The 13,917-nt window shown below is 39.6% G+C and overlaps 1 protein-coding gene across 1 annotated transcript; it reads right to left on the reverse strand.

The window, feature by feature from the left end:
• Nucleotides 1-1,962: 1,962 nt before the first annotated feature.
• Nucleotides 1,963-12,618, reverse strand: Tmem212 (transmembrane protein 212). Its single transcript, XM_027942145.1, has 3 exons — nucleotides 12,460-12,618; nucleotides 3,946-4,005; nucleotides 1,963-2,355 (listed from the first exon to the last, which is right to left on the reverse strand). Exons 1-3 carry the CDS (start codon nucleotides 12,616-12,618, stop codon nucleotides 1,963-1,965), a joined length of 612 nt encoding a protein of 203 aa, XP_027797946.1.
• Nucleotides 12,619-13,917: the final 1,299 nt, after the last annotated feature.

Consider the following 13,917-nt stretch of genomic DNA (forward strand, 5'->3'; position numbering starts at 1 on the left):
TATTTTTTTTTCCTTTTTTATAGGTTCATTATAGCATTTCAGTTTGATGTAATCTCATTTGTTTAGCTTTGCTTTTATTGGTGGCTCTTTTAGTGTAGTTATTGGAAGAATCATTACTTAGGCTGATGATGTCAAAGAGCTTTTCCTCTATGTTTTCTTCTAATAATTTTGTAGCTTCTGGTCTTGCATTTATGTCTTTATTCCATTTCAAGTTAAATTTTATGCATATTGTAAGATAAGGGCTCAATTTCATTCTGTTACCTGTGGGTGTCCAGTTTTCTCAACACCATTTATTGAAGAGACTACACTTTCCCATGTGTATTTCTGGCACTCTTATCAAATATTACTTGACCAGTTGTTTATTCCTGGGCTCTGTATTCTGTTTCATTGGTCTGTTGTCTGGGTTTTGCCAGGACCACAGCGTTTCAATTCCTGTAATTTTGTAATATGGTTCACAATCAGAAGTGTGATGCTTCCAACTTTTTTATTTCTCATTACTTTAGCTCTTCATGGTCTTTTGTGGATCCATGTGAATTTTAAGGTTGCTTTTTTCTATTTTTGTGAAAAATGCCATTGCAATTTTGATGGGGATTACACAGAATCTAGAGATTGTTTTGAGCAGAATGAACATTTTAACAATATTAATTCCTCTATTCCAGCAACATGAAATAGCTTTCCACTTGTGTCTTCAATGTCTTCCACCAGTGTTTTATATTTTTTTCAGTATACACATCTTTTCCATCCTTTATTCTTATTGATGCTATTATAAATGGGGTTGTTTTTCTTTTTCTTTTTGGATTGCTTACTGTCAGAGTACAAAAATGTAATTTGGGCTCAGTGGTAGAGTACTTGACTAGCATGACCAAGACTTTGGGTTTCAATCCTTAGCACCACCCAAAAATACAGCAACTGATTTTTTTTTCTTTTTCATTGGTGATTATAGTTATATATAATGGTGGGATTTGTTGTTACATATTAGTATAAGAAACAGTGTAACAATACAAGCTGGCCAATACCCTTCCCAGTACTTCTTCCCTCCTTCCTCCCACCTGCGGGTCCCCTTGTTCTAGTCTACTGATCTCCTTTGCTTCTCAGGCCATCACCCTCCTTTCCCCATCACAAACCTTTTTTCCCCCCCCTTTTTCCTCATATGAGAGAAAACCTTCAAACCTTGGCCTTCTGACTTTGGCTTATTTTGCTTAACTTAATGGTCTCAAGTTCCATTCATTTTCCTGCAAATGATACAATTTTGTTTTTCTTTATGGCTGAATAAAATTACTTTGTGTATTCTGTTGCTTGTGGGTGTCCAGTGTATATATGTGTATATATGCCACATTTTCTTTATCCATTCACATGTTGATGGACACTTGCATGTTGGTTCCATAGTTTGTCTATTGTAAATTGTGCCGCTATAAACATGAGTATGCATGAATCACGAGAGAAAGATGACTTTAATTCTTTAAGATAAATGCTGAGGAGTGGTATAGCTGGGTCATATGGTGGATCCATGCCTAGTCTTTAAAGTAACTGATTTTTGTATGTTGATTTTGTATTCTGTAAGTACACTCCATTTGTTTATCAGCTCTAACAGTTTTTTGCTGGAGTCTTTAGTGTTTTCTACACATAAGATCATGTCATCTTCAAACAGACAATTTAGTTTTTCTTTTCTGATTGGATGACTTTTATTTTTTCTTTTTCTTGCCTGATTGCTCTGGCTAGAATTTTCAGTACTATGTAAAATAAAAGTGGTAAAATGTGCAGCCATATCTTGTTTTTAGAAAAAAAAATTTAATATCGATTGAGACAAAAATTGGGTAGTACTACCTATAGCTGTGCTTTTAGTTTTATATCAACGTATTTCCATTTGTTCACTCAAAAATAATTATTGAGCACCTATCATGTGCCAGACACGGGGTAACATGGTTCTATAGGAAATGCTGGCAAAGGAGAGATTTAGTATTTCTATACCAGACCTTCTGTTTTACCATTCAGGATTGCGTAAGCACCAGGTTCCCCTTTGCTGAAACTTACATTTACGTGTCCATGCTGGATTAGTCTTGCAGAAAGTTTGATGAACACTGTCAGAGACGCACAGAGCAGGGCAAAGCTCAGACACAAGTCAAGGACTTGAAGCGTCAGGTGGAACTCTTCATAGTTAAGGGGGTCCACGCAAACCGATGGGAATTTCGCATATGGAAAAGGAAAGGCAATGGCATAACCGAGATAATTGGTCCCTGCGATCCCTGAAAATGAATAGAAGCAATATGGACCAAGGAGAGCAGATTCCAAGGCTACTGCAAAATGAAGTGGACATCCCATAATGCTCAGAATCACAAAGGTGAAGCTAGCTTCCCACTGAAAATAAAACAGAGACAAAGTGTTAATGTGAGGATGAGCTATTTCAAAAACTTTTTAGCAATGTGAAGAAGGAGTTGCCAGGTATTAATCTCTCCTACTGGAAAAGGAGGAATTGGGTCACAATCTTTTTTTGTTTTATTTATTTGCTTATTTATTTATTTATCATTTATTTTTTTTCCTTTGATAGTGAGGATTGAACCCAGGGGCACTGTACCTAGCCCTTTTTGTAAAATGTATTTTATCTTGAGACCAGGCCTCACTAAGTTGTTGATGCTGGCCTTGAACTTGTGATCCTTCTGCTTCAACCTCCCCAGTAGTTGGGATTACAGGTGTGTGCTACCGCATCTGATTTCAACTTTCTTTGTAGGCTCTCACATTCTTGCCTCCAATTTACACTTTGGAGAGAAACAGGTCAGCCAACTGGGGCAAAAATGAAATCAATTCAATTCAACAAACAGTTGTTTATCTCCCATATGCACAGAGAACCTGGTAGCTTGGTGTGGTAGCACATGCCTATAATCCCAGCTGCTCTGGAGATTGAGGCAAGAGGATGGTGAGTTCAAAGCCAGCCTCAGCAATTTAGCAAGTATCTGTCTCAAAATAAAAATATGAAAAGGCATGGGGATATGGCTTAGTGGTTAAGCACCCCTGGGTTCAATACCCAGTTCAAAAAAAAAAAAAAAAAATAGAACCAGTCTCTGATGGGATAATCCAAGATGAGAGAATAGACTAGAGATAGAAATAAAATTCTAAAATAGAATAGAAAATAGAATGCCTTCTCTAGGAACTTCTCTTGCTACTTGGGATGTGATCCGCTATCCCACAGCATTGACATCCCCGGTGAGTCTGTCAGAAAAGTAAGACTCTCAACCTTAATCCAGATCTGTGGAATCACAGTCTGCACTCTAGCCAGATCTCTTGTTGATTCACACATACATTAAGCACAGGCTTAACCATGGGAATAAAGTCTATCATTGGATACGGTAGACTTTCTACGCACTGGGATTACCTGGCTCTATACTGTTGAAATGCCAGATATGGATTTTTTTCATCCTTTTCCAGAAAAGTAACAGAGAGATGAGAAGGAGACCTCTAATACAGGAGCTGACACTAAAAAGAACATTACTTTAGGGCAAAGGGTATGGCTTGGTGGTAGAGCATTTGCCTAGCATGGGAGAGACTCTAAATTCAATCCCCAGCATCATAAAGAAAATTGAAAGAGAGAAAGAAAGAAATGAAGAAAGGAAGGAAGGAAGGAAGGAAGACAAATTAAAAATTATTAAAAGCAGAAGAGCCTGTAGCTCTGTTCTCTCAAAATTAAATTCAGGAGCTCGAATATCCATTGACTCTGTCCTCCCCAAAGACAGTAATTACTACAAGGCATGGTAGAAATGGTTTGGAGTAGAAATCAGATAAAAAAAATATTAATTTAAAGCATAAAGTTTATTGCTGAAATCCATCATAATACGGTCACAATTAGATCAAATTCCTTGATAAGTGGAAATCATTCTCTGTGTGCCATCCTAAATGAGTGGTGCTTAACCTTCAAACCCACTCTGCTGTCCTACTTAACGTCTCTGTGTTTACCAGGTGTCTGTGGGTCCACTCGTTGTAAGCCGACAGTACAAGCACACCAGCTGTGATGGCCTGTGAAAAGAAAATTGGAAAAGTAACATCCACAATAGAAGGTACCTCTGGAAAGAGTTCAATCTGTCTCACAGTTTGACGACTTTATCACAAACTAGAAGGAACAGCAAATGGCTAAATGGATTTATGGCTCTGATCTCCTCTTCCTCTGAAGAAGAAACTGTGATGACAATGAAGAAAATAAGCCATTAATGTCAGAAAGGCCTGATTCACACCAGCTTGATTTTACATTCTTGGTCTTGCCTTCGCCATCCCAGTGAAAATCTCAGATACCGTGTCACCGTAATACAAGCTTGGTTTTATACCCCTGGACGAATGTTTTATTTTGAATAAGTGGCTCTTTTTCATCTTTCTCACAAATTGCTAAAATTGCAAATGGGAAGGACCAGAATGGAGACCTGTCACAGAGCCCTAAGATCCCTCCCAGCAGTGACATTTCTCTTTAGCTACTTGCTTTTTTTTCCCCTGAGATTCCGAGGCCTGGGCCTGCTGATGGGCTACAAATAAACGATCTCTGTTTTTCCAACAACAAAGATTATCACTGGAATGAATGTGTGATGTGGCCTTTATTGTTCTGGGTGCAGTTGTGTCCAGCTTTTCAAAAGACAGTTTTTCTTTCTAGTCACCATTGAGGGAGAAAGGCCCAACATACAGAATGGAAATGGTTAACAAAGGAGGGAATGTTGCCACCAGAGTTGAGCAATAGATAACGAAAAAAAAAATCTCTGAGCTCATCTTTGATTCAGCACCAGGTCTGATGCAGGAGACTTTTGTGGTTATTGAGATTATAAATTGCTTATTCCCAATCCATATAAATCATTCTGGGCTTGACCAAGGAATGTTTTGAGGTCAAGAGAGAAAACCAGGAAGAGGCGTGCTTAAAATAAGATATTAAAAGTGGAAAGATCTAAAAAAAGGAAAATTTTGGTTTTGAATAGAGAGATAAACACAACGGTACATATAGAACTGGCAAGTTCAAGGGGGGAAATCAGCGTTTTTACCAATATGACTTTGTGGTGTGCAGGGTTTGTAGTTCGAGCTTTGGCATATTTACGGTTTGGAGACTTAGCTTTTCATTTTTCTGGCATATTGTATTTTGAATGTTGGATTTAGAGATTTGAGAGAGCGCAACACATACACACATGCACACACGCACACACACAAATACACACACATTCACTCTCACAAAACCTCTCATTAGTCGGGCCTGAAATTCCAGACTTGGCATGGCCATATCATAAAACTCCATGGATAAAAACAGAACCATCTGTAGTCAGAAGAGCTTCCTGGCTTGATTCTACAAGAGGAGTTTCCAAGGGACCCTATGGAGATTGAGCCTGCATAAATAGTACAAAACCTGAGAATTAATAAGAGCAATTGTAACTGATGCCATGGGGCAAGCCTGGGGCTAGGCTAGGCTTTCAGAGGCCTGGCCCTCAATTGACACATCACTCCAATGTCATTAATCAGAGAGAGAAATGTGGAAGCAAGATGAAAGCAAAGGAGACAGCCTCACCCACCCCCCCCCCCTCTGCTGGCTTAACTAGAAGATAACTGACATTATCAGATGCTTAGATTCCAGGTTGCCTTAATTACTTTAGCATGAGCTGTTTTTTTTTTTCCCTTCAAACGTAGAAAAAATGCTGCAGAGGTGCAATTGCCTGTGACTTCTGTTGTAGCTGCCAGCTTGAATTTTGCTTTGTTTACACAAAACTTTGAAAAAGATCTTTCACAGAGTCGGTTGAGTATAAATGCAGTTCAGTCTCTTGTTAAATCCATCCTGCGGATGGCATGGTGGATGGGGTAGTGACTCAAGGGCTGAGTACGCCCATCATCTCTGACTCCCCTTGCCAGGGATGGGGGATCCATGCAGGGTATTTCCCCCCTGTGACAGGAGTTACAGCTGTCCCCTTTTCTTTCTTGCACTTCTTTCATGCAAATTTTCTTTTTAGATAGGGATGGAGGAAATTGAAAGAAAAAGGAAGAGATTTGACAGTAGGCAAGACAAGTCCAGGGAGAGGTGAGAGAGAAGGTGTCTGGGAGGTCAAAAAATCACAGTGCAGCTGTGGGGAAAGACAGAGTGGAGAGGGTGAACAGCAAGGAGCAGAAAAGCACCATCCTCCCTCAGCTATTCTCGACAGCTATTGGCTTACTTTCTGGGCACTTCCACCAACTTGGGTTTCACAACAATTGCTGCTAACATTTTGATTGCATGGTGATTGTGAGTCCTCCCACTAAATCTTTAAATTGCTTAAGTAAAGGATGCAGTTCCCAGAAGCAGATGAATTGAAGGAAGCTGGGAACAGTCAAAACAAAAATAGAAACTTTTAAAGCCATCATATTTATATGGGGTAATTTATTCGCCTAAGCATCTATTGTGGGTCTACTATAAACAAGGGATAAGATGGGCCCAAAGCAGATAAAATAATCATAATAACTGTTAACATTCACGGAGTGCTTAATATATAGCAGACACTATGCTAAACAACTTGACATGTGTTAATTTGCTTAATCCTCATAATGACCCTATCAGAGACATTCTCTCCACTTCTCAAATGAAATACAGGGAGGCTAAATCAGATGAGGAAGACCACCAAATCATATTTGCATAAATCATAATTGCAACTTTCATTAGCATTTATAGCCCAGGTATGAAAATAAGGCACATATAAGAATATCCACAAAATTAGGCAAGAGGAACGGCATTTTCTACACCAAAAAGCCTAGGTGACGAGTTACCACTTTCATCCATGATGAAGGCATAATGAACAGCAGGATGTGAGGCAAGTTTGAGGGATACCCATGATCTCTGGAGGTGACGGAGGGAGGGCAGGCAGTCCTGGCTGTGGGATCAGCATGTGGGCAGGTGAGGGAGTGGCATCCTGCTTAAGGAATAGGGAGTAAGGAGCCCAGACCTCCCTCCCTGTGAATAAGAGAAGATTGGGGTTCAGAATCATGTGACATCAGGGTAGGGAGGCCTCAAAAATTAGGCTAGTGTGTCTGGATTTTGTTTGGGGATAATAAAGCAATGCCAAAAGATGTTGAAGAAACAGCTAGCTTGACTTCCAGGAAGGTTTAGAAAGATGAGCCAGATGGGGCACGCATGCCTGTTAGAATGCAGTGAGGCTCCGAGGTCTCTGCAGGACCCTGGTTCTTCAGGCTTTCTTTCTCTCTTTTTAAAAAACTCTGCTCACAGTAATATATCTTGTACCATGACCTACTTATAAATCTTTTTATATCTAACAAAAATAGCACTTAACCTTTACTCTACGTGATATACACTCTACTATTCTCTATTCTGTTCTATTTGTTGTAAATGCTGTTAGCTCCTCAATAGATTGGATTTATAAATCCACTAATGGAGAGATTGGCACAGTTTGGCTATTGAAGTTATCTGGATACCACCTCTGAGTAGGGGTGGGAAGTGATAAAGGGTGGGAAAGGTGCGCAGGGAGAAGGAATGTATAGGAATATGCCTCAGAGACAAAATCAAAGTCACAGGACAGCTAACTGGACTGGGGCTGGGCCTGGGCTGGTTAAGGGCATTGTGGCTCAAGTGCCATCCTGGGACCAGCAGCAAGGGCATCCCCAGAACTCCCTAGACTTGCAGACCCTCAGGCCCCAAGCAAACCTACTAAATCAGGATCTGCATCTCAACATGATCCTCCAGTGATTTCTACAGTTTGAGAAGGGCTAATTTAGAGAAAAGTATTGAGTCAAAAATCTACTCCTAGGGTTTGAAACTGTGTTTCCAAGACAGTGAAAGAGAAGTCAGAGAAGACAGAATTGGTTTTGGTGACAAGATGATTAATTCCTATTCAATCACACTGAACGAAAAGAGGCTTAGGTTCTCCTAGCAGAAAATTGACGAAGATTCTTTGCTCGAGCAAACTTTAGTTAGGTTCCTGAACCTTTTCCTTGGCCCCTGTGCCCTTCCTTGTAAGATTCCATTTTAACAAGAATTCAAATCAGTTTGGCAAGAAACCCCCAGCCTCAGTATCTGTAATGTCTGTTCACACTCAGAATCTGTTTGGCTTCCTAATCCTCCATCTTCCCCCAGAGATGTCTGGTCACCTGCAGCAGGATCCCAATAGGTCATTTTAGCCAGAATTCCCTTTGTCACCCATGTTTCCACTCGATCCTTTTCTATCCACTGATCCCCACTCTGATTTGGAGCTATAAATTCCCACTTGATTATACTGTATTTGGGATTGGACCCAGTTCTATACTGAGGTCTCTTTTTCTCTATTTCAATATTATTGTTTTTTAAAACTGTTTTTATTTATCTGCTGTCTAGCTCCGGCGTTCCTTTGACACCACCCGAGGGTTGGGAGTTGTGGTTGTTGAAGCTATCAAGAGACATGAACGATTGGGTAATCAAGGCCCTCCTGTAACCCTTAAGGAAACCGAGGCCTGCGTGACTAAGTGGAGCCCTGACCTTTCTCCCCAATTCCTGTTTCTCAGCGGAGTTCTGGGTGCACTGCTGCCACTTGCCATTGGGCCAAATCGCTGGCTTCTCCAGGCCTGGGTAGTGGGATCAAATTCACTGTACTTCAGTCTCTTCAGCAGAGTTTCATCTGCAAGCCACATTTTCCAGGATTAGTGGGGCTCAGTCCTTAAGGCACAAAGATCTCCTCTCTGCATACTTACCAGCTGCTGATGCCTTTAAATAACCTAGCTCAGAGATTCTGGGAAAAGTACGTGTCATGTGGCTGTCAGAATGGAGTTAGAGTCTGAAGCCTCATATTTGTGGAGTACTTAGAAAGTCTTGACTAAAAGGTGTTGAACAAATACAGGTACTGTATCGCATGCAAAATCTATCTTACAGTTTCAAAAGAAATATGGAGTCATTTGCAAAAGGAAATGTTGATGTGATTGAATTGTACAAATTATCTTTTCACCAGAGGAAGACATATTTGGAGGCAAATGAAGTGATTGGCAAGGGAAGTTGTGGAATGAGGTGGAGAACTTTTGAAGTTGACCCCGATCAGATAGAACTGTGGCTCCATAGGAAACTCAGAAGGGGGGGAGGGGAAATCTCCTTGTTCCAGATTTAGACATCATTGGAAGAGTGAGCATTCTCATTGTGTTCCTTCTCACAAAGATTTTTTTTTTTGCTGTTTTATTATAAATACCAGCTTGACCTTCAGTCCTTGCAACCTAGTCAGAGTTCGACTGTGTAAGATATTCTGTACCACCAGAAGGGAGAGCATAGATTCATGCACTTACTCAACAGTATTCATCAAATAATATTTATTGAAAACCCAGTATGTGACTCTGAATAGAGATAGAGCAGTAAACAAAATAGGATTGTGTGTGTGTGTGTGTGTGTGTATCCCTGTCCTTGTTTTTGTGGTGCTGGAGGTTGAACCCAAGGCCTTGTGTATGTGAGGCAAGCACTCTACCAACTGAGCTATATCCCCAGCCCACTATATCCCTATCCTTGTATAATATTCATTTGTCAAACAATAAGCAAAGTACAGTGGTGCACCAGTAATCCCAGCTATCCTGGAGGCTGAAGCAGGAAGATTCCAAATTCTTGGCAATTTAGTGAGACCCTAATTAAAATAAAAAAGGGCTGGGATTGTAGTTCAGTGACAGAGCACCCCTGGGTTCAATTCCCAGCTCCACAAAGAGAGAAAGCGATAGAGATAGAGATAGAGATAGAGAGATAGAAAGAAAAAGAAGGAGGAGGAAGAGGAGGAGATGGAGGAGGAGGAGGAGGAGGAGGAGGAAAAAAGAGTGATGTGTGATGAGGTCCAGGAGGTAAGGGTGGGGGACTTAGGAGGTCATCAGGAAACAGGACAGGACAGTGAGGCGGGTGGCAAGGGATCAATAACAAAGAGTTTGGACAGAGAGCAGGGCACCAATGAAAGGCAGAGTATTAACTAGCATTTGAGTAGAGCTTTAAAATTGGCAAAGCTCTCCATGACACAATCTGTTCAATTTGTGTTTGTTCTCATGGAACAGCTTAGGTTTAGACAGTTTCCCACATGCCTTCCTCTCACCTATGAAATTCTCCTTATTATAGGTCAAGGCAAGGAGGAAGTGACTGACAGAGGGTCCTGTGTTTGATCATGTACCAACATTAAGTCAGAACTTGAACATAGGTCCACCTCCCCAAATCCTATGTCTCTCACTGTACCTCTCCACACTGCTGCCCCTGAAATCAAACAGCCATCAACTAGCTGCCTGCTGGAGGAGACACTGTCATTTCCCTGGGCCTATTGGTAAAATAGATGTTTGGCTTAGAACAAGTCTACGTTCAGTATTTATAACCTTAATCGGAATTCTACCAATATTTGTTGAATTTATTGACAGACTCTTCAGGGATAGGCAAAGACCAAAAGAAAAGGATGGAGGGTTGGACTACATTCATGGTTTTGTTAAACTTTGGGGATCAGCTGTCTAATAGTCATTCTAAAATAATTAAATAGGAGCTGAGTGTGGTAGTGCACACCTGTAATCCCAGCAGCTTGGGAGGCTGAGGCAGGAGGATACAAGTTTGATGCCAGCCTGGGCAAATTAGGGAGACCCTGTCTCAAAATGAAAATATAAAAAGGACTGGGAATGTACTCCGTGGTGTAGTGCCCCTGGATTCAATCCCTAGGGCCATCCCCCCCCCAAAAGGGGAAGAAATGTAAAATAAAATAGTTAAGTGGAATAAAAATCACCAGCATACATTTCATATAAAAAACCCAGTATTGTGAAAGTTTTGTTACACATATTGATATGAGTAAATCGATATTCATCTAGAAAGAAAGATGTTAAGTCTCTTTATGTATATTCCAGGTCCTGATGTGAAATATTTTTCTTATTCTGGGTCACCAACAAAAAAAAAAATTGCTGCTTGAATAAATGTAATTGCCATTGCTGTATTTAGTTCAATAAACATTTCTTTGAATGAAAGTGTGGTTTGAGGTAGGTGCTGGGGAAAGGAAGGGAAGGTCTAGATGGGGGAAGTATATGTAAAAGAATGTATTTTAAAAGAAAAGAAGAAAGAGAACACCACCCAAGTTTCAGTTTCCCTCCCACCCACCCTGCTTCCTGTGTCCACACACTATTAAAGGCAGAATTCCTACTTAAGACCAAGACTTGGATGGATCTTCCTATGAATCCCCCCAAATGCCATAGTTCTTCAATAAATACTTATTTCATAAGTAAGTTAAACATTATGTTTCCAGGGGTTATACTTTTAGATAGCATCCCAGTCAATTATTTAAAGATTTAAGATGTTAGCCCACCCAAGAGTAGCTATATTTTAATAGAAATTTCTTTAAGATCAAAAAACTTCAGAATGGAATTCTCCAGTAACTGGTGGAAGATAAGAATATTTGATAATGAGAAAATATATCTCATGGGAAATAAGGAGAGAAACTAGGCAGGGACCCTCATCACTCCTGTTAAGTCATGATGTTAAGTCCTTTCCTCCCAAGGAGGGTTGTACTTGTTTTGTTGGATCAGGGAGCTGAGGTAAGCCAGTTTCTTATCTGTGAGATTACTAAATAAGCATCTACTTAGTGCAGACACTTGACTAGGTGCATACATACTTTCCTAGCAAATTGTGAAGTCAGTGAAGTTCAACACCCCACTGCCTTATTGTTCAAAAAAATTTAATTGTAGATGGACACAATACATTTTATTTATTTGTTAGTTTGTTTGTCTGTTTATTTATTTATTTATTATGTGGTACTGAGGATCAAAGCCAGTGCCTCGTGTGTGCTAGACTAGTACTCTACCACAGAGCTTCAACCCCAGCCCCCAACACCCCACTTCTTGAATTATTTTCAGTTCAAACAGTTGGGTACAAAGAAAGTCGCAGGAGAACAAAGCTTTGGGGCTTGCAAATTTTAGGGTCATGTAGGCCCACCTTGGTATTTCTAAGGAAATATTAATTTGAAAATTATTTTACTTCATTCTACACTTTTAAATTGTATGATGGTTTATGCCTTTTTCTAAATCTGTAAATTGAATTTCAAAAGGATGAGTTCTAGTTTCTCAGAATATCAAGGTAAGAAGATTAAAATAAAAATTTTAAGTTTCTTAAACATTTCATTATGATTCACACAATAAATATGCATACATATTAAAACATTATAAACAAAACCCCAATACTTAAAATATAACTATGGGCTGCACTTGTAGCTCAACGGCAGAGTGCTTGCCTACCTAGCATGCTTGAGGCATGGGTTCGATCCTCGACCACAAAAAATAAATCAATAAAATAAAGGTATTTGTGTTCATCAAGGACATAAAAAATTTAAACAAGAGTTTCTGGCATATAATATATATAAACTAATACAAATCCACGTACTAAGGTGAATTCTGGTTTTCTGCAGAATTTTGACTTCTTTGCATTGTCAGGAAAATGTTAAAGGACACGTTATTCTGTTTTCCCCTCTCCCTCCCATCTCCCTTTATTCTCTCAAAATACTTAATAAAATATGATCCTACCAAAGCTCCATTCCAGATGGGACAAGCAATATGGACACTCCATCCAGTGAACCAGAGCTTGTGAGAAAAAACAGGGAAAAAAGCAATAACTCCAGAGAATACGCTGAGACTCCCCAGAGTAACGAGAATCCGACCAGCAGCCTGATATAGGGCCTTCATTTTCCTCTGTGACTTGAGTCTTTGGTCTCAAAGATGTTTTGTTACCAAAACATGAGCATATGACAGGCCCCAATAAACAGAAGTTTCTTAGAGACGGTAGCCATGACACATGGGGACTGTTGATCCACTTGGAAACAAGATATGATTCCTTTCACTGGAGATGGAATGTCGTCATATAATCCTTGATATAAATTAGACACAATCATTTCTAATACTGGTTTATTTCAGAGAGAGAGAGAGAGAGAGAGAGAGAGAGAAAGAGTGAAAAACCATTCCTTGTTTTGGAGTGGCTGCCTTGATTCCCTTCTGCCCTGTCCTGGGGAGTGACCACTTCCTGGCTTAATCAGATTCAAAGGCTTGCTGACTGAGCTAATTGTTTCTCAACTCAACCTGCCCATTGGTTCCAGCATAAAGCCAACATCCTTTGTGCACAATAGATCCACATTCCCAGCACAATTTCCCACAAAACAAAGTAAAAAGAAGCACTCAGACCACTTTTCATTACATTGAATTTAAATGTTTTAAAGCCAAACAAGGCTTTTTGCCTCTCTCAAAGTTTAACATCACTACAATTATTTTTGAATTTTTAATAGGGATTTTTATATGGCTTCATCCCTAAATAGGCCTAAGTTTCACTATGAGGCTCTGCATTGTTTTCACTGAACTGGCTTCTCCTTGATAATTTTATTATTAATTCAATTTTTAAGTAAATTGCAGAGATGGAAGTTTGCAGTTGTAAAATAAACTTTTGAGAAGTAATTTACTGGTTGAATAAAACACTGATCTCCATCCCTTCTTGAATCACAATTCTAATTGGAGTTGTTGGGCTTGTGTACATTTAAGCAATTGCAAAAGTTCATCTCTTCATTTTTCATGCATTTGAGAAAATGTGTATTTGATTTTGACTGATAGGATACATTTGAATGTCCCTTCCAAGATAATATCTTGAAGACAAAGAACACTTTCTGAAGCTATCTGAATAATTTTTGTATTCAATAATGATATCTTTTAATAAAATCATGAAAGATAATTGTATGCATGGAAATGTGGAGAGTAGATAAGTCAGAGGGAGCTGGGAGTTTGTGTCCTTGGGGAAGGGCAAATTACTTAACGAGGCTGGGTCTGTTTCTTCATATGAGAAATGGGAATAAATTAGTATTTATCTCACAAGTGGTTGGTTGGGGGGAATCAAATGAGCTATTATATGTAAATGCTTAGCACTGAGCTCAGCTCAGCTAGGACATTCAGGAAGTTACCAGTTATTACACTGGGACATTCTGTCTTTAGAGCTTTTTTGGC

Source organism: Marmota flaviventris, chromosome 8, assembly GCF_047511675.1.
Source record: "Marmota flaviventris isolate mMarFla1 chromosome 8, mMarFla1.hap1, whole genome shotgun sequence".
Classification (NCBI taxonomy): Eukaryota; Metazoa; Chordata; class Mammalia; order Rodentia; family Sciuridae; genus Marmota; species Marmota flaviventris.

Excerpts from the sequence above, each read along its gene's own strand:
- Tmem212 (XM_027942145.1), bottom strand. The coding sequence starts at position 12,618 with ATGAAGGCCCTATATCAGGCTGCTGGTCGGATTCTCGTTACTCTGGGG. Across the intron at positions 4,006-12,459 it reads CCATCTGGAATGGAGCTTTG|GCCATCACAGCTGGTGTGCT; the intron begins GTAGGATCATAT and ends TTCTTTTCACAG. Across the intron at positions 2,356-3,945 it reads AGTGGACCCACAGACACCTG|TGGGAAGCTAGCTTCACCTT; the intron begins GTAAACACAGAG and ends TTTTATTTTCAG.